The 25,709-nt window shown below is 40.8% G+C and overlaps 3 protein-coding genes and 3 non-coding genes across 10 annotated transcripts; 4 read left to right on the top strand and 2 right to left on the bottom strand.

Annotated features, from left to right (window-relative positions):
* Positions 1-1,143: 1,143 nt before the first annotated feature.
* zbtb3 (zinc finger and BTB domain containing 3) lies at positions 1,144-7,240 on the bottom strand. Of its 4 annotated transcripts, XM_039812875.1 has the most exons (5): positions 7,143-7,240; positions 6,937-7,038; positions 6,548-6,610; positions 4,530-5,371; positions 1,144-4,395 (listed from the first exon to the last, which is right to left on the bottom strand). In XM_039812875.1, the coding sequence occupies exons 4-5, from the start codon at positions 5,366-5,368 to the stop codon at positions 3,333-3,335; spliced, it is 1,902 nt and encodes a 633-aa protein (XP_039668809.1). In that variant the 5' UTR covers positions 5,369-5,371; positions 6,548-6,610; positions 6,937-7,038; positions 7,143-7,240; the 3' UTR covers positions 1,144-3,332. The 4 variants fall into 4 exon arrangements, with proteins under 4 accessions (XP_039668809.1, XP_039668808.1, XP_039668812.1 ...); XM_039812874.1 differs by lacking the exon at positions 6,548-6,610 and having other exon boundaries at positions 7,143-7,239; XM_039812878.1 differs by lacking the exon at positions 6,548-6,610 and having other exon boundaries at positions 4,536-5,371; positions 7,143-7,239.
* Positions 7,052-11,230, top strand: trpt1 (tRNA phosphotransferase 1). Of its 2 annotated transcripts, XM_039812885.1 has the most exons (7): positions 7,052-7,327; positions 7,546-7,627; positions 8,216-8,385; positions 9,144-9,321; positions 9,546-9,602; positions 9,712-9,822; positions 9,920-11,230. In XM_039812885.1, the coding sequence occupies exons 1-7, from the start codon at positions 7,259-7,261 to the stop codon at positions 9,940-9,942; spliced, it is 690 nt and encodes a 229-aa protein (XP_039668819.1). In that variant the 5' UTR covers positions 7,052-7,258; the 3' UTR covers positions 9,943-11,230. The 2 variants fall into 2 exon arrangements, with proteins under 2 accessions (XP_039668819.1, XP_039668820.1); XM_039812886.1 differs by lacking the exon at positions 9,546-9,602.
* On the bottom strand, positions 10,224-25,709 carry fermt3b (fermitin family member 3b). Its single transcript, XM_039812890.1, has 15 exons — positions 25,538-25,709; positions 24,083-24,213; positions 22,141-22,374; positions 21,035-21,151; positions 19,097-19,265; positions 17,671-17,773; positions 17,427-17,534; positions 15,439-15,573; positions 14,748-14,794; positions 14,424-14,548; positions 13,509-13,648; positions 12,996-13,199; positions 12,571-12,695; positions 11,935-12,076; positions 10,224-11,445 (listed from the first exon to the last, which is right to left on the bottom strand). The coding sequence occupies exons 2-15, from the start codon at positions 24,204-24,206 to the stop codon at positions 11,266-11,268; spliced, it is 1,953 nt and encodes a 650-aa protein (XP_039668824.1). The 5' UTR covers positions 24,207-24,213; positions 25,538-25,709; the 3' UTR covers positions 10,224-11,265.
* trnaw-cca lies at positions 18,650-18,721 on the top strand. Its single transcript has one exon. It is a non-coding gene; the product is annotated as a tRNA-Trp (tRNA).
* trnaw-cca lies at positions 22,619-22,690 on the top strand. The gene has a single exon. It is a non-coding gene; the product is annotated as a tRNA-Trp (tRNA).
* Positions 23,148-23,219, top strand: trnaw-cca. The gene has a single exon. It is a non-coding gene; the product is annotated as a tRNA-Trp (tRNA).

Below are 25,709 nucleotides of genomic sequence, written 5' to 3'. Positions count from 1 at the left end.
CGAAATCATCACTGACTCAACTGTCCCTTCTGAGTATCCAAACCTCTTGGGTTGGTATGGTAATACCAACCAATTTTGATTAGTTCATACAGAAACTGTAGTTCCAAAACATGTAAAATGGGGTTAAACAGTCATTCAGGCACATTTAAAGAGAAGGCAGAATTACTGCATTTGTGTGCTCGTACTGTATATTCTGTCATATTACAGGAGAAACACTACAGAGAGAAAGGTCACACAGGCAATAAGAAAAGTTAGACACAAAAAGGGTGGATCCTCAAACTTGTTCACTCTCCTCCCTCACTTCCACTGCTATACTACCAGGACATGTAGGCTGGAAGTTAAGGAACAATTACACTGGGTTTCCATTCCTAACAACTTTTTAATTGGCCTTGATGGACAATGCCAAGCAAAGTCTATGAAATATGTGGTTTAGGCCACAGTGCTGAGTAGGGGTGGGGGAAAAAAATCGATACAGCATAGTATCGCAATATTTTCCATGGCAATACTGTATCGATACACGGATGCCAGGTATCGATCTTTTATTATATACGTGTTGGTCAGTTTGTCTGCTTGAAAATCCCATTTTGCAGCAATAAAATTGAAGAGAGATGAACAAACAGAGAAATTTATCTTTTTAGATAAAACAGATGTTGACAAAGTTTCCTTTTGGGGACATAATTTGAAATTGGGAAAAATTTGAAGTTGGAAAACAGGTAATGAATTGCAATATATCGCAGAATATTGCAATATGTTTAAAATCGCAATAATATTGTATCGTGACATAAGTATCGTGATGATATTGTATCGTAAGGCCTCTGGTGATTCCCACCCCTAGTGCTGAGAGAATCTGACAGAGTTTACAGTAAAATACTGTATATAATCCTGGACTGCCACTGTAAATGCATAATTGCTTGCCATGTAAAATTCAATCAGTTTGTATGGCTGCCACTTTGATATTTCTAGGTCAGTTGCCTCATTTAGAAATCTTTCTAATCAAATACTTCTTACTGCACTTTAAAAGGAAATAAAGGGCAAAGTAAAGGCCATTTAGCACAGTTCACGTTCATCAAATATACTGCATATATCCGCTATTTATGAAGTTACTTCATCAAAACCAATGCAAGGAAACGCTTGTATTACATGTTAATCTTGTTGTAATTTTAGAATTTGTGCAGGTTGAAACTCTAAACAGTACAATGCTACAGTACTACATTTACAATCAGTCAAACTTTGCTGGCACTGAGTCACACACTGAATACATACAAATTACAATTCATGTACCCGATATGATAAAAAACTCCCTCATTTGTGGTTTGAGTTAATATAGCAAACACTAAGTGTAGGATGTCACACGGCACACAACTCTTTGAAACATTTTGGAACATCTCCTGAAACTTCTAACAACAATTGGGTTTTTGATAATTTTATACACATACAAATGTATGAAATTAATATAAAAGGTATTAATAAATACCAAACCTAAACTGTAAATGCCTTTTAAATGTTTAAAAAGAATAGCATAATAGCATAAAACCAGATCAGTTTTAGGGTTCTATGGAGTCAACGGTCATACATGAACATAAAACGTGTTAGTTTGATAGTGTTGATATCACTGCCACAATGCTGGTGTTTACTCTGAGTTCTTGTATTTCTGTACTTATGGGGATCAAAATAGGGATCTATCCATCCATACTAATAACCAGCCCATACTGACTCCAATAGCTGGATTGGGTATTGGTGACAATGGTGCCGATCTATTCAATTCAATGTTTTTATACTTTATATAATGGTATTTTAATTCCTGTTTAAGTTTGAACCATTTTTTTGCTGCATTTAAAAAAGGTTCACACTTGAATTGTATATCCTGTTAATTGTAAAGTTGCTGGTGCAAAGTTAGGAAAACAATCTTTAAGTCAAGCCTGAGGTTTCCTTGCACATAAAATAATGATCCCAGACACTTCTACACAGTGAGGCAAACAGCTAACTAACCCTTTGAACTGCAACAGAAATGGTCCGCCAGTACCTACTAGGGGTGGGAATCACCAGAGGCCTCACGATACGCTATCATCACGATACTTATGTCACGATACAATATTATTGGGATTTTAAACATATTGCAATATTCTGCGATATATTGCAATTTATTACCGTTTTTCCAACTTCAAACTTTTCCCAGTTTCAAATGATTGAATGAAAATTTTGTCACCATCGGTTTTATCTAAAGAGATACATTTCTCTGTCTGTTCATCTCACTTCAATTTAATTGCTGCAAAATGGGATCGTCAAGCAGACAGACTGACCAACACATATCATAAAAGATCGATACTTGGCGTCTGTGTATCGATACAGTATTGCCACGGAAAAATATCGCGATACTATGCTGTATTGATTTTTTCCCCCACCCCTAGTACCTACATTTGTATTTGTGCTCATTGTGATGTAATTTCTTAGAATATCTTTAAATGCTTCATATCCCTAAAATCCATACAGCCTAAGCTAAAAGGTTATGCAAGTCAATAAACCATAATAATTAAAAGTATTGAATTTTGTTTTATTCATCAAATTTTACTAACACACAAAACATATAGATCCAAAATATTTCTAAACGTAAAAACCATGACCAAAGTATTTCCTAACACTCCATAAGTTATTTGTATGTTTTTTAGTTTTTGAGATATGCTCATTTTTATGAGCAGAGCGTAAAGGCATTTTGATAGTTTCATTTGCAATTATGTGTCACGCAGTGTTGCACCGGAATTCACGTAACATCATCACAATCGTACTCACGCGAAAGACAGAAGCCTGAAGAATGAATGCTATAGCTATTATGGTTCTGTCCAGGTTATGGTTTTTATTTTAGACCGATTTAACAGGATCACGTAAACAATGCTCTCCCGAGGAGCTCCTGCAGCTGCTGGCGGGAGGCCCGTTCTCTAAGGGTTGATTAAACACTGGAATGGGATCGATCGGTACTCGATATCGGCCAATACCAAAATCCCAGGTATCGCATCGGGGCGGAAAAAGTCGGATCAGTGCATCACTACATCAAATGTCCTCAGTAGAATAAAAAGTCTGCGTGTCTGCAGGGTGACACCCAAGACAATATTTGGAAGAAATTGAAAGATGCCACCTTAAGCTTTGGGCAATTGTGACATATTTCACATTTTCTGACATTTTATAGACCAGACAAACAACTGATTAATCCAGGAAATTCCAACCAAAATTCATTGAAAATGAAAGCGTTCTTGATTTAGGTTTTAATGTAGAATTAGAGTTAAAGTTTAGGTAAGTGTGCATAAGTATAGAAATACAATAGGGTGTGTGTTTGTGTGTTAGCTAAGAGGTGGAGGTGGTGGTGGTAGTGGTGGTTGTGGGGGCAGGGAGGGCTCCATGTCTGCCTTGCTGCGTTTAGCTGGCAGTGTGTGGTCATGAGCTTTGCGTATGTGTCTGTACAGGTCGCCTGATTGTGTGTAGCTCCGGTAGCAGTAGCGACACTCATAAGGACGTTCGCGTGTGTGCACAATGGCGTGGCGCCTTAGTGTGTATGTACATGAGAAAGTCTTTCCACAGACTCCACACGTGGGGACGTCCTCTACAAAGTTCCCCATAGAGTCCTGGAAGTCCTGGAAGTAGGCAGAAGGGTCAGAATGCTGCTGAGCTGTAGACGGAGGAATGAGGGCGAAGGAGGAAGTGTCCTGGGAGGAAGGGCCAGCACCGGAGGAGGAAGAGGAGGGAGAGAGAGGGAAGGAGTAGTCATTTGAATGGGAGGTCATTTGTAAGAGGCCCTGTGGGTGGGAGGAGAGAAACTGCGGACTGTGCAGCTCTTCCTCTTCAAACTCATCGTCTACTTCATTCACTGGTTCTCTCGCTCTGCTTTCCTCTTTCTCCTCCTCTAGCTCTTCGTCGGATATAACAATGGCCTCCACTTTGACTTTTACATTCTCTCCATCATTGTCATCTGTCCTCTCTCTGCCCATGAGACGGTGAGATCTTTCATTTCTAATGGTGGGTGAAGCTCCCATATTCCCCTCAGGTCTCTTAAGGGTTTGGGCCTCAGGAGCAGAGTGGAAGTCTAAGCTTTGGAGTGACACAGCACTCTGGATTTGAATCTGAGGAAGTGCACGCTGTGGTGGTGAGTGTGTTGGGTTGTGTGAGGTTAGTGCTGATGCTTGGATTAACATGACCATCTGTTGTCCTCTGCCTGATGTACCTCTGTGGTCAGCTTCTGAAGGTTCCCTTACAGAGTCAACACGTGGCAGTCGGGGTACATAATGTTGGGGGCTGGAGCAGAGGCTGGATCCTGACTGGGAATAAGTAACCACTGACCGACCACTAGCCTGGCTCACTGGCACCCGGGAGGAAGAAGACGAGGAGGGCTGCTGGTTACTGCTATGACTGGTGAAAGAGAGATAGATATACTGTAAACAGATTTTTAGTAACAACAAATCATAAAAATGTCCATCAGTACACAGAGAAATAACCACTCCTTCCTTTTTCAAGTTAAAACAGTCTAATAATCCACAACAGACCTGCACCTGTATGTCTCAGTTGTGCTGCAAGGGCTGCAGAGTGCCGACCCCTCTCCATGACCTCCAGTCCCCAACCTGGCGTTACCTCCCGAGGCTGGGGCAGACCGGCCTGTGATGAGGCCCTGCACCAGCTCCCCGCCTGGAGGCAGCAGAGGGGCGCCCATGCCTGGCTGCGTGGTATCAGCGAGGTCAGGGCTCAGAGGAGTCTGAACTCGTGCTTCTGATGACCCCCCACCAATCCTCCGTTCAGACTCCACAGACTCCAACTGACTCCTCTCTGCCATTCTAGATACTGATGAGATCGGTGCTTCCATGGCGACTGGATTTAAGTGATCTCCTGCCATGGCCTCCACCGGCTCAGCTCCACCGTCACCCTCACCCACCCTCCCTGTCTCTATCGCCCTCCTGGCACCAGCGCACTCTTCGGAGCGAGTGCTGTCTGCCTCTGCCAGAGGCCCCCGTCTCTGGAGTCGTCTCTTGCAGACTCTCACCACCTCGTTCATGTGCAGAAAGCTTGCAGCCGCCAATATGTCCTCCACTGGTGGAGACTCGGCCAGCTGCAGCACGCCTTCATAGACAAAGTCCAAGAGCAAGCCAAATGCAGCAGCCGTGACAATGTCGCTGTCGAGTGTGACAGAGCTGCTGGTGCCATTTCCATCAATGACCCCTTGAGGGTCGGAGTAGAACATGTGGAAGAAAGGCGAGCAGGAGGCCAAAACAGCCCTGTGAGCCAAGAAACGGGATGAGCCCACCAGGACGCTGCAGTCACAGAGGAAGCCCCGCTGGCGCTGGGAACGCAGAGCTGACAGCAGCTGCTGGGAATGCTGGGGGAACTCCATCACCTGAGCAACGGAGACGATCAAAGTGAGAGGAAGCAGAGACGTACAGAGAAAATGCTGCTGCCACTGAAATAAATCACTACAGACAGCTCCGTGGTCAGATGCATAAAGAAAAGTATTTTTTGATAGTTCTCTTGTGATTTTTTTGGAAAATAATGACTTGCGCAAATTTAACATTCCGTCATCTCTCTTGGGGAAATATCCATATCCATTGCTTTTTTTCTCTCTATTATGATTGACGATAAGTTTCCCATTTAAATACTCTGAGCTTGTGATAATGGTTTCAGCAATGGCATGCTCTAGGTTTCCCATTGTCACTTGATGTATTTTATCATTATATACGTCTCTGAGTGTTCCCCTCTGGGACAACAAAGTTGAAGTTGATTATTATGGGGTACCGTATAATTTACTGGACAACAATCTGGCATTTAATAGGGAATTTAAAGATAACTTTTAACTACTGGGTACCTATTGTAATATTATGGGGTACATGCATGAACATCCTCGAGAGCTGCACACAGGTCATAAACGAGAGTGATGTAGTCGAGTAGATGTTTTATATACAACTATTGCCTGTGGTTTTGGCATTAGGTCTGCTCTAGATGCGGACTCAGGCTGTCTGAGGGGCAGGGGCGAAAAAAAAACGACCACCAGCTGCATGTAGTAGGGCACTAGCCTGCAGACAGTTTTCTAGCGCAGTCTATATGGCGCTGCATTGTGTTTTCTCCACTGGAAGGACACCCTAGAACGCACCTTAAACCCCCTTTTCTGTTTTGGGTGAACTAGCTAGTTATAGTTAGTTAATAGTAAATAGGAATAACATCAACATATAACAACTAAAAAGAAAAAACGATTTTAGGGCACAGGTTGTAATATTAAAAACATGTCAACATTATTATTATTTTTGAAGCAGGACACTTACTGAAAGTAACTTGCTGTCACCAGGGTTCTAAATTAGCACCGTTTACCAGCCAAATGCTGGTGAAATATGCAAGTGGCTGGTAGATTTTGCAGCCAAAAAACCCAATGGTAATCTATTGAATGGCTGGTAATATTTGAACATTCATTAGCCATTTGGCTGGTAGACGAAAATGTTAATTTTTGAAGCCTGGCTGTCACTACTATTGACAGTTCAGAGTCATGTCATCACATCAGTTAACGTATCTGATCTAACGTTACGTTTCCATGGTGACCTCCTGCCCTAAGTCTTCAGTCCACTGGCAGCTTGGTCTCGTCTCAACACTATTACACAAAGAAGACAGCCAATGGCACGCCAAGTGAGAAAAACAAATATGGCAAACAGCATGATTTATAACAGAAAACCCAATATGTCCCAAATGTCGAGATTATCCAGCAAGAAAAACAGGCAGAAAACCAGCAGCTCCAGCTCAACTATGCTAACATTAGTTAGCTAGCTAGCTCAGGCACCAGGAGCGCCAGTAACCGCAGTTTTTGTTAGGATAACGTTATATCGACGCCGTGGGTTGTGAGTTACCGTGAAATGGTCAGCACACATTCTGAGTTGCGATACCTCATATTTGTCGTGAATAAGATGAATATTTTCTTACCTGCAGCTGCTGTCTGAGTGATGTTTTCTTCCAGGACAAAATGCAGCTTTTCTTCTGTAGTGCCGGGGACACCGCAGCTCCGCCCGCCCGCCACAGCGCCACCTACAAGCGAATAGGCGAATAAACAGGAAGTGGGAAGCTGAACGTTTGCTTGCAAGAGTTTACGGAGTTTACCATAGACAGTATATAAGAAGTTTACCACTGACCACAAGTGTGATCTTGTGTGACGTTTCGCTGAATTAAAATCACTAGGCTACAATTTGTAGCGGAATATCCAGCAGCTTCAAATCATGATTTGAATTCCTGAGCTGCCTGCATTTAAATGGACAGTGACAGAGGAGGAAGAGGAGGGAGAGGAAGGAGAGGAAGGAGAGGAAATCGTGGTGGAGAAGTGAGATTTCTTTTTAAAATATAAAATCCTATACATTTTGATATTGCCCCATTTCTTAAACAGGTCAGAGACTGATTTCTGACAATTGACTATAATGTCAGGCAGTGTGAATCGTTACAGTACGCTATGTATGGTAAAGTCTGTTCTATATTTAAACCGGAGCTATAATTAGAGCTGAATTTGAGTGTGTGTATGAGTGATGCCTTCTCTCTTACCAGGACAGAGATGTCCGTCTGTCTAAATCCATGTCTTATGCTCTTCGCCATGGAGCCAACCAGATGGGTCTTCACATGGGTTCAGGTGAGCTGCTTACAATCTGGTCCAGGTAACACAAGTGTCCCTTCACTGATACTGTCACAGTTTCTGGCACAACTTTAACAGCAAGTATGGACCTAAGATTTATTTTTTTCCATTTTATTATAGAGCATTTCAACAGATCCTTTGATCCTATGATCATCTTTGTTTTGGGGTTATCTTTCGCTCAGCCGGGTTCCAACCGATATAACAGAAGGGAATACTGAACATATCCCTTAATAATGTGATTATTATATATTAGTTATTCTTACATACATGCCGTTTTTATTATGTATTAGACTGCTTCATTTTAATGAATAAACCATGTTTTCCCACTCAACAGGTGTTTCACAAATGCTTTACATTTAGGATCCATTTGGATTAAGAACCATAGTCAAATAACCTTATAAAACCAAGGTGATAATGGCTGTCCTTTGTGGGCTCCTACAAAACCAACATCTATATTCTCTCAGTTTTAAAAAAATGCTTGCAGACTGTCAACGTAATCCAATGTAGCATGCAGAGCAAAGAGTTAAGTACAAGAGAGAAAATGTATTGTGGAAATGTGACCATATTCAACTCTGATCCTCATAGATGGCTTCATGTTTGTGGAGGAACTCCTGGCTCACCCACAGTTCCTCTCATACTCATTGGAAGATGTCGAAAGAGTCGTGGCCACAAATGACAAGCAGCGCTTTAAGCTTCTTCCCCACCCGGAGGATGGACGCCTGCAGATTCGAGCCAGTCAGGGCCATTCAGTACAGGTATTGGGAAGTTTAATTTCATCAGCAAACCAGCATGACAGGATGTATTATCCCCCTGGGTAGATGCTGTATTCAGTGTATATTCATTTTACACCAAAATTGCTTTTAGATAGAAACATCCACTCACAGCATAGGAGTGTGTTTTGAGCTGTTGTGGGATCTCCCAGAGTTCATTTTTCATCTGAAGAAAGTAACTTCAATTTGAACAACTTCAATTTACTTTCTTCAGATAGAAAATTAATTCTGGGAGATCCCACAACAGCTCACACTCCCATATTGTATATATATGAGTACATACAAATGTAATAAAAGAATTTACACCTTCAAAATATAAATGTAAATCTAATTTTCAGATGACAGATGCTGTTAGTCCTCTGACAATCAGTCTAAAAGGAAAATATCATTTCAATCCTCTAAAATCAGTGTTAGGTGAAGGTACAAAAAGGTATTGGGGAATAGCACCAACTCTGGTGCTAGAATGCATCCTCAACTTTGATTAGGTTTACTTAATTTGATCAGTTTCTCCTCGTTTTGCAAAGATTGACATGTCAGCAGAACATGAGATGTATAAAACCCTCATTCGCTTTGATAGTATTTACATTTGATTACAAGATCTTAACTAGTTTAGCAACAAAATTATCTTTCTATCTCTCTCAGATTTTCCTTATCAGGCAGGTTAGTTATTTTCTATGTATTAGAACTTAATCTGGTCCTTATTTTATATGAGGTGTTAATACTGCCTGCATCGCTGTGGTCAGGTGATGGATTTGGAGCTGAAACCGGTCATAGCTGGTTCTCCAGACTGCCCTGCTGAGGCCGTTCATGGCTCCTACCTCCGCAACTGGAGCGCCATCCAGCAGCTGGGCCTGAGCCGCATGAGGAGGACACACATCCACCTGGCACCAGGCCTGCTAGGGGAGAAAGCCGTCATCAGCGGTAAACTGACGTGTGTGTGTGTGTGTGTGTGTGTGTGTGTGTGTGTGTGTGTGTGTGTGTGTGTGTGTGTGTGTGTGTGTGTGTGTGTGTGTGTGTGTGTGTGTGTGTGTGTGTGTGTGTGTGTGTGTGTGTGTGTGTGTGCGCGTATCTGTGTGAGAGACAGAGAGAAGTCAACTGAACATTTGGACACATAGGTTCTACAGTGTCATTCATTTCCCCACCAGGCATGAGGAAAGACTGTGATCTAGCCGTGTATATTGATGTCCCCAAAGCTCTCGCTGGTATGCTCAACCACTAGTGACTGCTACCCAATACACTTGATTGAGTCTACATATGTTTAGGCCAGAATCACTCTTACTGTACATGTGTTTTATGTGTCTTTCTGTACAGATGGTATTGAGTTCTTCTGGTCAGATAATGGCGTGTTGCTGACAGCAGGCGACGCAGAGGGAAAACTTCTCCCTAAATACTTCAGCCGAGCCTTAAGACTGAGACCCACAAGTAAGAAAAACTATTACATTGATTCATTCAATTAATATTCTTTAAAAACTTAGATTGCCGTTTACTTTGCTGAAGTCACTTTTGTCCTGTGTTTCAGGGAGCATCCTACCACTGCAGTAGCACCAGAGAATACTGTTCTGTCAATGGTCATAGCAGGAAACTGTGTGCTGTGACTGTGCTAGCAACCCATGGTTGGTTGATGCTTAGCCTAGTTCCCTTGGTAACACTTGTTTGGCAGGAGCATCCTAGTGAGGTGATTGTAGTTAGCAATACGAGTATCCATTCAGAAATCATCCGAAATGAGACTAAATTGGTAGACTTTTCATTTCTATGTCATTGAAAGGATCAGGACGGCTTTAGGGAAGCATACTTTACTCTTATATGACAATTAATTCAACTTATGCTGGCAAATCTCACTTTTTATTTACAAGTATAGAGGCTTTGTCTTCTCCATTGTAAGTGCTAAATAAACTATAGCACACATTAACTACCAAGATAATTTCACCACGCAGTTGTAAAATATATAACCCTGGTCACAAACCGACACACTGGCTGCTGGCAGCCGGGCCTAGATATATTGTATGTGTGAGGAGTCACTTGACTGAGTATGGGAAAGCAGAGGATACAGACACTGTGGTTTTAGTTAACGGACTTCTGTAACAGTTTCTTGTAAGATATAGACACACACACAGCATGTGAGGGGAGATAAACGGTTAGAAGCTTCCTGTGTGAAAAAACAACAACAGAAATCCCACCATATGTCACGGACATAAGGAGTGAAGACAACAGAGAATTAAAAGGAAATTGCTGTATTTATTTTATTATTTTATTTTAGTTTGTTGTTATTCATAAGTTTTTGTGTTTACATGTGTTTTTCTACTCATTGCTGTTGATCCTGTGGCTGCTGACAATGAGACTGCAGCTTTGGACAAAGCAAGGCTTTCTATCCGAATTGACAGGAACTCTGGATACTGTGAGGCGAAACAGAAAAGTTGCTTCTGGCTGATGCAACGGTTGATTTTGCATTGCCATGAGTTTGAGTGTCAAGCTTGCTGATCCTGGACCAGATGTCTAGCAGTTTGGACAAGTAGCAGTCCATTCTGAAGTAAAGGGGAAGTCAGCATGAGGACCACCAGGGTCTTGAAGTGTGTGTGTGTGTGTGTGTGTGTGTGTGTGTGTGTGTGTGTGTGTGTGTGTGTGTGTGTGTGTGTGTGTGTGTGTGTGTGTGTGTGTGTGTGTGTGTGTGTGTGTGTGTGTGTGTGTGTGTGTGTGTGTGTGTCAAAGGCTGTGGAAAAACTTAGATGGACTGACGAGGCGGGTTGTAACACATTCACACATGAACAGAATATCTTATTTTGTCGTTGTTGTGTTTGCCTGATTGCGCCATAAAATCCAATTCCACATGGTTTCCCCTCTTCTCCTCTGTGTTTGTGCGTTTTAGTCTTAGAGGGCGTCGTGGCCGCCGGTCAGCTTGTGGAAAAGCTCCTCATTGAGAGTGTCGCTCTTCGCACGACTGCGCGTCGACATGAAAATGTAGCCTCCAATAAACTCATGAACGATTTTGCAGTCAGCAGTCACGCAGGCAAAAGCAATGTTGATGTTGCCTTCAAACTCAATAGCCACCTGGAGGAGTCGCACACAAAGTAAAAGAAACACACATATGAGATTCCTTAAAGATGAAAGATGAATTTTGCCTGTGAAAAAATGTTGCACTAGTGAAATTACTGACAAAATACATTTATATTAGGGTAACTTTGAAACTTTAGCTCTGCACTGTAATAACTAACTCTTTATTGGTAGTTTTAATGAGGTGCTTCACTTTTTGACTATTTTGTGTATAGATGGAGGTCATGCTAAATTTTTTGGTTTCCCCAAGTCTTACCTTACTTAAATTTGCCTATTTTGACCTTGGAGTAAGTTATGACAAATAGCTTTTAGATAATATTTCATATCCTATAATCAGTAGAAAAACTCATGGGAAACCTTTAGTTAAAAAGAGCTAAAGAAACTTTTGTAAGGTGTCTTTGGATAATTCAGAACCACATATTCCTGGAAACAAAATTTTGAGATCTTGCAGACTGCTCTCTCAGACAGAAGGTGGATTATTGTCACCTGTCGTATGTCCCAGTTGACATTCCATTGCTTCATGTTGTTGTAACGCCAGGTCTTCACCACATCGCCCACTGCCAGGTCGATACGGATCAGACGGTTGGGACCAATGCCCAGTACCTCGTCTTTACGACTGCCCTTAAACCTGTTGGGCAAAAACATCTTCAGCTTCTCTTCTCTAAAACAAATTGCTGAGACAAAAGTCAATCTTTAATCCTCCAAAACTTTGTGACATTGACTTGAATGCCTGCTGGTCGGCTAGTACTTTTTATTTGTGTTTTTTCACAATCATATTAACATTAACGTTTCCCAAAGCAGCTTTATGTCAGCAATTCATCTGCAGAATTGTGTCTAGGAGATAGTGACTTAGGCCTAGTGACTGTCACAGCTACAATTTGTTGAGAGGAATTTAAAATCTTAATTTATGCATGTGGAAGGTTTAAGAATTTTAGATGGCTTTATTTTCTTTGCCTTAAATGCAGTCTTAAATTGTGTATTTTCTTAAGGTACCACTGTGAGTGCTGCTCTGTTGTCAAAAGACTCATGCTTTTAACCGGAATCTCTCTGTGATGGTCCTAAATTTATGCTAACTGGCATTCTATGAATTCTAAAAACTTCAAATTGAACTTTAAACTTAACCTGACAACGACATATGAGAGTCCAAAATCGGGCAGGGCTTGCCAGATCTGCAGGAAGCGCATCACCGCATCTGTCAGTGAGAGCTGAGCCACGTTCTGGTATGCATCCAGGATACGAGGGGTCAGCTGGAAGAGTAGGCACAGGGTAAAAGGTCAGATGGAATTATATTTGTGCTGCCTTGTGCACAACGTTTCAGCTGCAGAACTATTCAGTTAGCTCAATTGTGCAAAAATCACTGTACTACTGTCCAGAAAAATGATTAAGTTCAATTAGTTAGTGCTTAATGTCATGTAATGTATAGGATTAATAAATGAGAGATCGGTGTGATCCAATAGTTCTGTATTCTGATAGCTGCCTACAATAACATGAGACCATGACATTCACTATATTTATTGTTTTTTGTGCCCGTTCCACCTCTTCTGTACCTGTTTGGCTTTGTACTTCTTAGCGTAGCGTGGCGACACCAGACTGTGAGTATTGAGGCTTTCATCGTTGGCAGGTGCGTTGCCATGGGTACCGGGGCTGGTCTTTTGCATAGCCAGGAAGGACCGGATGCTCTGGATCTCACTCTGGAAACTGCTGTCGGCCAGACTCTTGCCTTTGGAGGCCAGTCGACACCCAGCCATCCACTGAGCACCCCCCCCCCCCCCCCCCCGAAAAAAAAAAAAAAAAAAAAAAAAAAAAAAAGAGAAAGAGAGAGAGAGAGAGAGAGAGAGAGAGAGAGAGAGAGAGAGAGAGAGAGAGAGAGAGAGAGAGAGAGAGAGAGAGGTAAATTAGTGAGACAAAGACCCCATTTCCTCCTGGTATTATAAATCCATCCTGACCTGCCAGGTGGGAATACACGTATATAGAGCTGTCCACTTGTGATCAGATCATTGAGGACATAGTTTTAATACCAGTTGGAAACAGCAACAAGATATAGAGGTGTGTGTGTGTACATGTGCGTGTGTGTGTGCGTGTTTTTTTCTCACGTTTTCACAGCGCAGATAGACCTCGTTCATGCCCTCAGGCGCTGGTATCAGGAGTCTGATTAGGAACTTCTGTGCTGTCACGTTAACGTCCGGTGCCACCTCACAACCTGCGTGCAAGATAAATATCAAACCCAATACTGACATTTGGCATTTATGGGTTAGACAGAGCCCTGGAGTGGTTGATAGTGATCTAGGATTATCAGTGACCCCATTAACTTCTCACAGACAGGAAAGAGAGGTAAACAGACTTGAGAGCAGCACTTTCACTTTTTACCATATGGAAAGCTCTGTGTTTGTGTCTGTTGATGTTTCCTTGTAAGCATGACATTAACCTGTAGCATGTGGTCATTTCTAAGTGATGTTACACAGATGAATAATAAAACAGGTTGCTAAACTATGACTGCTACTTCATCGGCCACTAATTCTTTTTACATTACATTTTTTATTTGTTTTTTGTTTTTTGAAACAACATACAAAACATACACTTTACAACATGAACATATTCCCTCTCCCCCTAAACCCTCAGTAGTACTCATAACATTCAAGACAATATAATAAAATAATAATCAAATTGACAATAAACTGTAAACCAAATAAACATGTAAAAATAAAACCATAAGCACATAGTATACGCTTCTCCTGGCACATAGCTTCCTAGGAGTCCTCCAGAAAGTGTAAGTACTTTCCCCATTTTCTAGTGTAGGCATTCAATTTGGCAAACCGTTTGTATGACGTCTTTTAAAATGCTGCAACTCTAGCCATCTCACAAGCCCACTTTTGAATTGACTTATTGTACATACTTATTGATAACTGATTATGCATTATTAGTGACATGGCAGAAAAAAAACCTAATAATGAAAAATACAATAATATAAAAAGTACCTTTGAGGTTAATCTGTTGAATGGGCTCTCCGATGCTCTCCTCTTTGCTCTTGAAATAAGAAATGGAGGTATCCTGGAACTTGAACCAGTACTGCTTATATCCCTTCAGAGTCATTCGCTTTGGCCTGAAACATACAATCACATTGGTCATGTTGTCTACTCACATTAGTTAGAAAATGAAAAAAATACAACTATATGTTTTAGTTTTTTTTAGGAAACTGGTGCACTGTTTTAACTCAGTGCATCACATCTAAGACAGAAGAGGCAAACACCTGTTATATAGGCTATGCCGATACCGATGGGTGTTTGGAAAATGAATCTCACCTGAATATCTTTAGATAGTCGTTGAGTTCTGGTGCAGTCATGTTTTCCTGGATGAAAGACAAATATGTGTTTTAATGGATTAAAGAATACTCTTCTCTTGCCTTCTTAGTATTGTTTTGTGGATTAACTTCGACTCCTGCATGTTTTGACACGTTTCAAAAAGTGTTGATTGTAGAAGAGTTACGGTCCTAAAACAAGTTATAATCTGTCAAAATCATTACATCAATAACTTAAATTATTACTCAAATAATGAGATCTTGAAGCCGCCTACACATGATAGGCGGCAAAACTGCGTTGTGCTGCCCGTTCCATTGATTTCCTATGGAGAGAGCGGTGCCGCCCAACTATGTGCTCAACTATGCGCTCGGATTTGCTGCTTTGCACTGCGCTCAGAGTTCAAATTATTTCAACTTTTGAAAGTGCAACCAATGAAATAACAGCTGTCATTACCTAGCAACGGGAAATAGCTTCCTCGTCACCCTTGATGACGAATACCTGCGCTGCGCTTTGCTCTCTGCGCTTTTCTCTGGCGGTGCGCAGAGAGCAAATCGCTTACCATGTGTAGGCGGCTTGAAAGATGCAATTGCAGTTGAGGTTTTAACAAGATTTTTTTTTTTTAATCAGTGTGTGCTCCTTCTGTCAGGATTAAGGTGAAGTTACAGTATGACAGAGTACATCAAATATGTCTGACCAGCATCTCGGACGCGGAGCTGCTCTCTCCCTCCATCTTGACCTCCAGGGACTGCAGGGCGGTCTCCAGGTCGTCCATGGCTGCACTGGAGCTCAGCATCTGGGGCTCCGACTGAGACACCTTACTTATGTGATACTACAAGAGTTTGAGTGTAAGAGAGGAGGGTGACAAACTTTTAAACATGTAACTGGATGTTAAAGGATAAAACAAATCAAATTGTGTGTGTGATTGGTAGGTGTATCATCTAGATACTCAAAAGCAAATTAAAGATTTTTTTTGTGCTTTTTAAGCCTTCATTTCCACAGGACCAGAGGTGTATAAAGTACTAGAAACCCATACTTGAGTAAAAGTACAAGTGCTCGATCAAAAAAGTGACTTGAGTAGAAGTTGAAGTGCTCTTTAAGCACCCCACTTAAGTGGAAGTACTAAAGTATTCATCATTTTTTGTACTTTAAGTATTGCAAGTAGTTGATTTTAAAATGTACTACTCAAGTACTAAAAGTAAAAGTACAAGTATTGTGTTATGTAGTTATTAAAGAAAGCAGTCAAATTTTGGATATCATATTGTTGGAGTTCAACTTTTTACTTAAGGCAGTCACAAGCTGCACATTGCTGGATATGAAGGAAGTTTCTTAAATAAACCCCAAAATGTACATTAATGTAACAGCTGTTATAACTACTATTATCTGATATAACAGTGGGTTATTAATCACTTATTAACAAATACTGAAATAAAATGTGTGATGTACAGGAAAGTCTGTTTATATTGATGCAGGAAAGTGAAAGCTAGCAAAATCAGATCATTCTGATCAGATCAGATCAGCATCACAGGGTCAAACGGTTAACATTCAGTACTCACTGCAGACTGAAACAACTCAGGACTAGCTTCATCTGCTGCGACAATAACTAAATAGAAAGAGTACAAACTTACATCTTCTCTGACTTCTGAATGGGCAACCATAATGAAAAGAAACACGACGCGATCTCGGGGATTCCTTAACGTAACGTACACACACTAACCTACACAGTCTCCGTAGCGTGAGGCATTCACAACAGTAACGCGTAACGATGCAGCACATAAAAAAATGTATCGGAGTAAAAATATTAAACTCATCGAAAATACGTACTCAAGTAAAAGTGGAAGTAGGAGAAAAAAATAATACTCCAGTAGAGTACAGATACAGCTTTTTAGTACAGTAGTGAAGTAGTTCTACTTCGTTACTACAGCTCTGCATAGTACAGGACAGATGAAGACATGAAAGTGGAGAGGGAGGGGGAATGACATGCAGCAAAGGGCCGCTGGTCAGAGCCGAACACGCGTCCGCTGCGTCGAGGAGTAAACCTCCACATTTGTGCACCTGCTCTACCAAACAAGGCAACCCGGCCACGCAAATTGAGCAAATTAAGACTAAAATGAAGATTAGCTTGAACTCTGTTTCCAAAGTGACTGAGTGGGAGACTTATTTCCTCTGGTTTTCTAATATGTGTATAGTGTATACAATAAACATCATACAGTTGATTTGATAGTTTGCCTTACAGGTCTCATCAAACATATAGTTTTCATGTTTAAGTCAAACACAATATTGAGGCTCAAGTAAGTGTTCCTGTATTCATTAATCAAATAATGTGGTTCAGATTAAGCAGCATTTAGTTAATTAAAAACATACTTTGGATGTTTATTGACATTTGGTTTGTCAACAACTATTTTTAATGCAAGTGAGTTAGACAAGCAGAGAGTTTCCAACCCAGAAATGCATTTATTGGACTCATAAAATGTCAAACTAAATTTAAAATAAAAAATATTTCACAATATTTTCATATACAGTAAATATGGGAACATTTTAATTCCTGTAATTTAAAGAGTTTCATAAGGGAAATGCCCACTTCCTATACTGTATTTTTAACATTTTTTTTTTTATTTATTTATTTTTTTATGTTTCCACCCCAGCTGACAGACATATTTCCAGTTAAGCAGCAGTGTTTTCTACCTGTAGAGCTCCAAACAGCATCATCTCCTCCTCGGTGCAGTCAATGTCCTCCAGCAGGATCGCCCAGCGCGCCTGCTCATACAGCTGGGTCAGACGCACAACATCATACTGTACGGCCAGAAAAAAAGGGTCAGATCAAGAAAGGAATGCAATGCCAAATAAACACACACACACACACACATACACACACACACACACACACACACACACACACACACACACACACACACACACACACACATACCTTGGGTTCCATATCATAGAAAGCAAAGTATTTGAAGCGCAGCCAGAGTCTGCTATTTTCTTGGATGCCCTGCTGCAGGAGACACCGGGATGAGTCCAACCACCTGAGAGGGAAAGAGAATAAGTATATATTTATGAGTTTATACGTAACATACATGAATATATGTATACTTTCAAATGTTTTATTGGGTTTTCTAAAAGAGAACTGCCATAACAAGTCAATTGTCCTGATGAAAATGGGAGGGTGCTCACTGTAGCTTCAAGCCTGAAACCATTCAAACAGCTGTTCTTCTTCTTCTTCTTCTCAGTTCAGAGGCAGCTGCTCTAATAGTTAGCTAAATCTTTTTCTAAATCTTTCCTGAGGATGAGTTTAATTAGCTAAATGCCACACGCCTGGCATAATTTATTTAACTGGTGATTTACTGTAACTGATGATCAAGTCACCACCCTCATACTAGTGTTTGGTTTGTTGGTTGATCAATTGACTTACAGGCAACATAACAGATTCTGTGGCGCAACGGTAGCGCGTCTGACTCCAGATCAGAAGGTTGCGTGTTCAAATCACATCCGGGTCAATATTTCTGCGTTCTGGTAACAACACAAGACATGTGCATTTCCAGAATACAGATGTTCAGTATGTTGCTCGCATGTACGTGTGGTGTATCCTTACTCCACATTGCTGTAGAGATAGGTCTGGCATTGCAACATTGATGTTTCCTCTTCTCCATCTCTGTTTTATAGATGATGGTCACATTGGTCAGACAGGATAGGGTTGTATTTTTTATCAAAGGCTGGAGATTTTCACACCTCAAGAACTGAAAAATGGCCTCTGAATTACAGGACAATGAAATGACTGGACTAGCAATTAAACTGAAACAATTACTATCTATTTGAAAATGAAATAACTATTTTTTTCACCTCAAGAACTTGAATGTACTGGCCCCTACAATCTTCTGATCAGTTTGGAGATGTTTATTTTAGACTCTGTGGCGCAACGGTAGCGCGTCTGACTCCAGATCAGAAGGTTGCGTGTTCAAATCACGTCAGGGTCAAGTCTAGTGCCTGTTTTGAACAGATCTGCTAATATTGCTTATTGAGAATTTGTCCAAGGATGAGGAATACAATACAAACATAAGACAACAGTCCACTGTCCAGTTTCAATTTCAAGTGCAAGGAAAGAAAATCAATTCATCCCCTTTCACTGGTGTTTGGTTTGTTGGCACTGTAATGCAGACGCTGTGGCGCAACATAAGAAGGAAAGAAGCAAAGTAGGAGGAATAGAAAAAAAGATGCTTGGAGGTAAAAGAGATTTAGGTCTTTACTCTGTGGGTGACCACAGGAGAACCTATGTTTTTAAATATCCATAGACTGTTGTTGGTCTTGACATAAATGAAGAGTTTACCATACCGATGTGTGTGAAGGCGTACCTGCCGTGGATGTGGGCCTTGTCCACCACACTGGCTGCGCGGTACTGCTTGGCTATGACCTCGGGGGAGGGCGGAGGCTGGGTGACAGACAGCATCTTGTAGATGGCCTCCATCTCAGGTGAGTCCGCAAAGTGAGCCGGCATGCCATTATACAGACAGGGCCGGGATGCTGCAAAGGATGTGTATGGAGGGTTACAGTGAGGTCACTTTGTTGCTGTCGGGAAAAGAGTCTGACTAATATAATGGCTCACTTTCCGCTTCAAAATGAACAACAGCTGCTTAAGAAAATTGCTGTTGTGTGAGATTTTTGACAATAAACTGCTAAAATGTTTGCCAGTAAATAAAACATTTCATCTAGGACCAAGGATTTCCATCAAGGATTGGAAGTCTTCTACTCTCAGTCTTAAAGGTGCTCTATGCGATGTTGGGTGACGTTACTTCTTGTTGACGTTCGAAGTTTTGTCAAACGAAAACAAAGCTAGCTCGCCCCTCCCTCCTCCTCATCCCGTCCCCTCCCCATTAGATAGAGTTTGGCCAACTCAAATCACGGGCGCCATATTGGATACCATCGTCAGATGACTCTACAGTGTAACCCTATGGGGCGAATATGCTATCTTGAAATAAATCGCTTATTTTCACCATAAACAGGCACATACATGTTATTATCAACGTTTGTCAATATGTAAAAGGCCCTTACGGAAATATTCCAGTGTATATTTACCTTCTATATCGTAAATGGGCCTCTAAAAAATGCCCATTGTAGTGAGTGACCACGTCAGGGGAGCAAGACAGGCCAAATACAGAAGGGCATTCAGTAACTTACTTGTCGTGGTTGTGTATGTTTCAGTTTCCTGTTTTATTTTGGTAGTCTGTTTTCTCCCTTGTCATGTCTTGATTCACTTCCTGCCGTGTGTTTTCCCGCCTTTGTGATTGTCTGCCCTACCCTGATGTGTTTCACCTGTTCCTGATTCCTCGTGTTACCTGTTCCTTGTTTCACCTCGTTACCTCTTGTATTTAGTCTCTGTGTTGCTCTTGTCTAATGTCAGATTATTGTTTCTGTTTTGAGTGTTTGTGTGTGGAGTCTACCCTGTTGTCTCTGTGTTCCAGTTTTGTTTTTGGTATTCCTGTTCTTTTGGCTTCCTCCACATTTTTGAATTATTTTGGCCTGCTGTCTAGAGGACTCCTTTGGTTGTATATCTTTTTATTGTTATTAAATCCTCAAGCTCACCACTGCCTGGCTGTCTCTGCATTTGGGTTCTCTGAATCATGACATTACTTGCGCTACAAACACGATTTCTGTACTTCCAAAAACATCATGACTAGCAATTGAACTCTTAACAAAGCTACTCACAGTCTTTTGACAAAACACACAATGATAATGCGACCGACAGCATACGGGTAAAAAGTGTGTTTTGGTCAGGTGTAAATTGCGGTAGGACAGGACCATAACATTATCACGCTAGCAATAATAACTTAGTAGTAACCGAAGCAAAGTTATGTATTAATAATATTTAGTGATCTAAATCAACATAAATGACATGCCTGCGTGGTCACAGTATATTACATCAGACTAGCTTAAATTCAAGTCTATGGCAAGATCATACATGTATACATGGAGTGCTAGCATAAGGCTTAAGCATATATGGCTCTGAACCCCACAACCGCCACCCCAAAATCCTTCTTGTCGGTTATTGGCTGGAACGCTGGAACTCTGTTTGTTATGTTTGGTGGTGCAGGATGGCCAGTTTGTTTTTGTTGCCGTGTTTTTTTTACCGTGTGTTCAGGGGACAGGCAGCTAGCAGATAGTGAGGAGATGTTTGCTGTATGTGACAAAAAATGTTGTAGCCTACAAAACGCGTGACATCGCTTAGAGCACCTTTAAGCCACTGGTTATAAAACATGTCGGCCTGAAGTGTGGATGAAGTGTGATGAGTGTACCCGAGGAGAGGGGCACCTCGGTCAGGTCGTAGATCTCCTCAGCCGAGTTTTTATCTTTCTTCTTCTTTTTCTCCTCTACGGGCTGAAGGAGCGAGAGCTCCTCGGGGTGACGGATATCTGTGTTGGTTACAGAGAGGAAATGGATGCAAAAGTAATTAGCTTTATTTAACAAACTGACTATGTCTCAGCTATAACACTGACAGAAATAAATATGTAGAGGGGGACAGCTGAGCTGAGACACAGGACAACCACTACACCACAGCATGCATTTAAAAGTGGTTTAAAGTGAATGAGTGGACCTTTTACAACTGCGCATCAGACAGTGTGGTGCAATGGTAGAATCTCTAATTCCAGATCACGTTAGTATATTTAACTCTGGATGAGTAGAACTCAGGTTGAAGTTGGTGGAGGACAACTATGCTGAATATACATGAGGTCACCAAATTTCAATTTCACTGACGAACAGAAAAATAGATGCACTATATTTCTTGCACGAGTTTTTGGTTTGGCTGATCAGTTGACTTGCTGTCAATGTAGTGTAGACACTGTGGTGCAACTTTTCATCACATGCTGGAGATTTTCTCACCTGAAGAACTTAAAAAATGGCCTCTGAATTACAAGACAATGAAATGACTGGACCATCAATCAAACTGACACGAATCCATACAAGCACTTTAACCCTTGTGTTGACTTCAGGTCACATTGACCCGTTTTCAATTTTTGTTTCATATCAGAAAATATGGGACTTAGAAATAAGCGCTGAAAATGTGTAGAAGAAAAAATTAACAACTTAAAACGTTGGGAAAAAGCAAAAACAAACAGGGTTAAATAATAAAGATTTTTCACCTCAAGACCTCTAAAGTGGCCATTAAACTGAAAACTAGAAATATTTGTTTAAATCAATTTACACAAATTATGTTTTATTTACATTGTGAGATTGGGCATGGCCTGGACAGGCAATTTTTTTTACATTATGGGGAACACTAATTTAATGTGGCAGCCTTTAGACTATGCCCAAGACAAATATCGCTAGGGAGAAATAAAGTAGCCTAATGTTGAATATTAAATAAATGAAGGAAAAGAAAGAACGAAAAAAGGAGACTCACTCAGCATTCTGCAAATGCCCATCACCGTCTGGAAGACGGAGCTGGAGAAGCAGGCTCGGAGCCTCAGGGTAATGCCGTTGGGCAGACCCAGCCTTAGGGGCTTGTGTTGAGGCATGAAGACCAGCCGGGCGTCGGCGTGGATGCCATATTTGTCCAGAGTCCAGGCTGTTCGCAGCAGCCACCGCTGCTTCTGCTCCCACCACAGGGCATGGTCCGACCAATCACGCTTTATCTCTGCAGAGGACACAGACACAAAACAGACGTTGCTGCAAACTACACAGTTAGCCTACCATGCTTTAGTTTCAAGCTATGATGTGTGAAGTGAAATCTGTAGTTGTATTCTAAATTTGTATTGTACTATTTCAAGGTACAGACATGTTTTGACCCCAATAACGCGAAAGTGGCTTCCCAACCGCTGGACATGTAAAAATAAATGATTCATAATGACATAGTCATCAGTTTGCCGTTATATCTTTCAGACTCTGTGGCGCAACGGTAGCGCGTCTGACTCCAGATCAGAAGGTTGCGTGTTCAAATCACGTCAGGGTCAGTTTTTTTCGAAGAGCAGCCTTCTTACATCTTTGTCTGTTAATTATATCTAGTTTTTAAACCGTACGTTGAAATCATTACAATATCTGATAGTTTTCGCTTTACGTTGTGTGCGCTCTCGCGAGGTGCATGCAGATATCGGCGGGCAGGCACAACTCGGCCCAACACCTGACACCTGTTACCTGACACAAACGTTAAGTTACGGCAGTCAGGTACCTCCAAACTGTAGTCTGACTGCCTGTTAAACCAGTCTTATTTTCTATTTCTACACTTGTTAAATACAGAATATGTGATGAGTTTCGGAAGGCACCTCCAGGTTATATGATTTTATTTGATCAATTCAACACCACCAGCGTTTGGTGTGATGAGTAGCGGTGTGAAATCATTCTACAAAAAAAATACAATCAATATACCCCTTCAGCGGCAATCTTTTCATTGTTTTAATTATACGCGTCAGAGACTCTGTGGCGCAACGGTAGCGCGTCTGACTCCAGATCAGAAGGTTGCGTGTTCAAATCACGTCAGGGTCAACATTTCGTTTCTGCTCCGTTTAGGGTTGTGTCTTGTATCAAATTATGGAGGTTTTCACACCGCAGGAACTGGGAATATTTACTATACAATGAAATTATTTGAATATTACAACTAGGGGTGGGAATATATCACCATACGATATTATTGCGATTTTAAACATTTCATTACCTTTTTTCCAACTTCAAATTTTTCAAATCTGTTTAATCTAAAAAGATAAATTTCTCTGTTTGTTCATCTCACTTCAATTGTATTGCTGCAAAATGGGATTGTCAAGCAGACAAACTGACCAACACATATATAATAAAAGATCGATACTTGGCGTCTGTGTATCGATACAGTATTGCCACGGAAATTATAGTGATACTATGCTGTATCGATTTTTTCCCTGACCCCTTACAACTGGCAAAATACTATCAAAAAAAAAAAGATAAATAGTAAGATATATAAGTAAATAAACATTTTTATATCTGTTAGATTTATTTTTAAGTAGTTTTTCTTTTCTAAATCTTTAAATCATGAACAATTCTGAGTGTATAACCTGTATGCATAAAGACAGGACAGGACACAATGGTTGCTGTATTTAGGCACATGCTGAAGCTGGTTATTGCTTGGTATAAAAAAATAATTAAAAGCATATTCTGGGCAAACAGAGGCGTTTTTATGTTACTTAAATGATGCATGGTTATGATGATTTAATGCATGCAGGATGTATCATGAAATCCTGTTAAAGTGTTATCTATACATGTGTGAATTCTTGCGTGTCAATGCAAATTGTGTAACTTTTTTTAGTCTGTATACTGACACCGAGAGAAAGACTGAGACAAACACAGACAGACAGACAGTCAGACAGACAGTGACCCACGTGTCTTTTCCACCAGCTTCAGGATGACCCCTCCGACATGGAGGCCAGAGTCCACGCTGATGGTGACAGGTGGCGCATCAGACCCCAGGTCCTCCACTGTGACTGACAGATCCCACGCCGCCATACGAGGTCTGGCATTGCAGAGTAGACAGAAATGAGAAAAAAGCAAGAAAGACAAACATGGGAGACAGTAAAAGAATAAAAGAAATTATAGTTTTAGTAACATTGTAAAACTAATAACCACTTGTTATGGAAAGCTGCTCAACAAATGCTCTTTAGATGATCTATTATATATTACAATTTTAATAAGCTTATATAAGTATGTGATTTTTTGTGTTTTTGTTTGGTGCAAATATGTGCACATATTACATACAAAGCAGTACAAGATGAACAATAATTATAATTATTCAGCAAGGTTATACCCTTATTTGATTAAACTGACAACATTTGTTCACGTCTGACATGAACATTTTTCAGATGTATGATATACTTAATAATGAAGTGTTTTAGCCATTATTATTTCAGGGACCTATACATGTCACAAGTTAGAGATGATGCACTTTGATACATGAATACATCGTTAAAATGCCTGAAGAAAACATTTAAAAACTCTCTAAAACAAACAGACATCACATTTCAGGGTTATAATATGGAAGCCAATTTCAGTTCTACTAGATATCAATGTTTTCTCCATTATTTCACATCAGTGCAAATGCTGTAACTGTAATAAACTTTCAAAATGTGTGACAGAACTTGATAGATTTGATAATAAAAATCCTTCTTCAGGTTTTACAGAATATTGGAGATATTAAATGAGACAGAGACAAATAGAGGACCTGTCAATTGACTATGAGAAAAAATACTTTAACTCATGGGTTAATCTCACATGATACTGAGTAACACTGACACACAAACAGACACAGTGGATTGGTGAGTATAGGCAACATGTCCAGTTTGATGAGCACTTCCTGTTTCTGACTTGAACTATCAACAGATCAGGGACACACACTTCCGCTTTCTGACCCACCGAAGGGGAGAGGTTCATCCAATGCCAACTGCATGTGTATGACAGCCAATCGTAAATAAATTACATTTAAGGGTTAAAATGTGTGTATCTGTATTTTCAACATCTAATATCACAGACAATGGCAGAACAATGACTAGATGACATGCCTGGAACTCTCCTTACCTCTTTTTGAGGCCTTAACTTTCTTTATCTGTATGTTTCTAAATATAAGTTCTGATCTGTGACCAGTTCACTTCTTTTACAACATTATATTTTGTTGAATGATGTGGCCTAATAAATGACCCAACATCTTCATATTTAATACAGAAGCCTCACATGTACATATGCTGCCTTAACACTCTTTGTCCTTTTGCTTTCTACCTTACACACACACACACACACACACACACACACACACACACACACATACACGCTTAAAAAGACAATACCGTCAGTCTCCTCTGTCCAAGGTTTTGAGAAATGGAAACTGGGGGACCCTTGTCGTCAGATCTCTGAAGAAGTTTACCAAGTTTTCGGTGAAAAAGTGCAGCAGTTTCTCCTCTCGCGGGCTGGGCAGGTTGTGGTTTGTGAGGCTGTGTCTGTGCTGCTTGTGTCACTTCT

Source organism: Perca fluviatilis, chromosome 10, assembly GCF_010015445.1.
Source record: "Perca fluviatilis chromosome 10, GENO_Pfluv_1.0, whole genome shotgun sequence".
In the NCBI taxonomy this organism is placed as follows: domain Eukaryota; kingdom Metazoa; phylum Chordata; class Actinopteri; order Perciformes; family Percidae; genus Perca; species Perca fluviatilis.
Note: the sequence above shows the minus strand (reverse complement) of the source record. Positions and strands in the feature narration are given on the sequence as shown.

Coding starts and splice junctions, on each gene's coding strand:
- zbtb3 (XM_039812875.1), bottom strand. CDS start 5,368: ATGGAGTTCCCCCAGCATTCCCAGCAGCTGCTGTCAGCTCTGCGTTCC. Junction 4,396..4,529: donor ACTGAGACATACAGGTGCAG/GTCTGTTGTGGA, acceptor CTCTTTCACCAG/TCATAGCAGTAACCAGCAGC.
- trpt1 (XM_039812885.1), top strand. CDS start 7,259: ATGGACAGTGACAGAGGAGGAAGAGGAGGGAGAGGAAGGAGAGGAAGG. Junction 7,628..8,215: donor GGGTCTTCACATGGGTTCAG/GTGAGCTGCTTA, acceptor TGATCCTCATAG/ATGGCTTCATGTTTGTGGAG. Junction 9,322..9,545: donor GGAGAAAGCCGTCATCAGCG/GTAAACTGACGT, acceptor TTTCCCCACCAG/GCATGAGGAAAGACTGTGAT.
- fermt3b (XM_039812890.1), bottom strand. CDS start 24,206: ATGGCGGCGTGGGATCTGTCAGTCACAGTGGAGGACCTGGGGTCTGAT. Junction 22,375..24,082: donor GAAGCTGGTGGAAAAGACAC/GTGGGTCACTGT, acceptor TGTCCTCTGCAG/AGATAAAGCGTGATTGGTCG. Junction 13,200..13,508: donor ACGCACACACACACGCACAT/GTACACACACAC, acceptor GGGGGTGCTCAG/TGGATGGCTGGGTGTCGACT.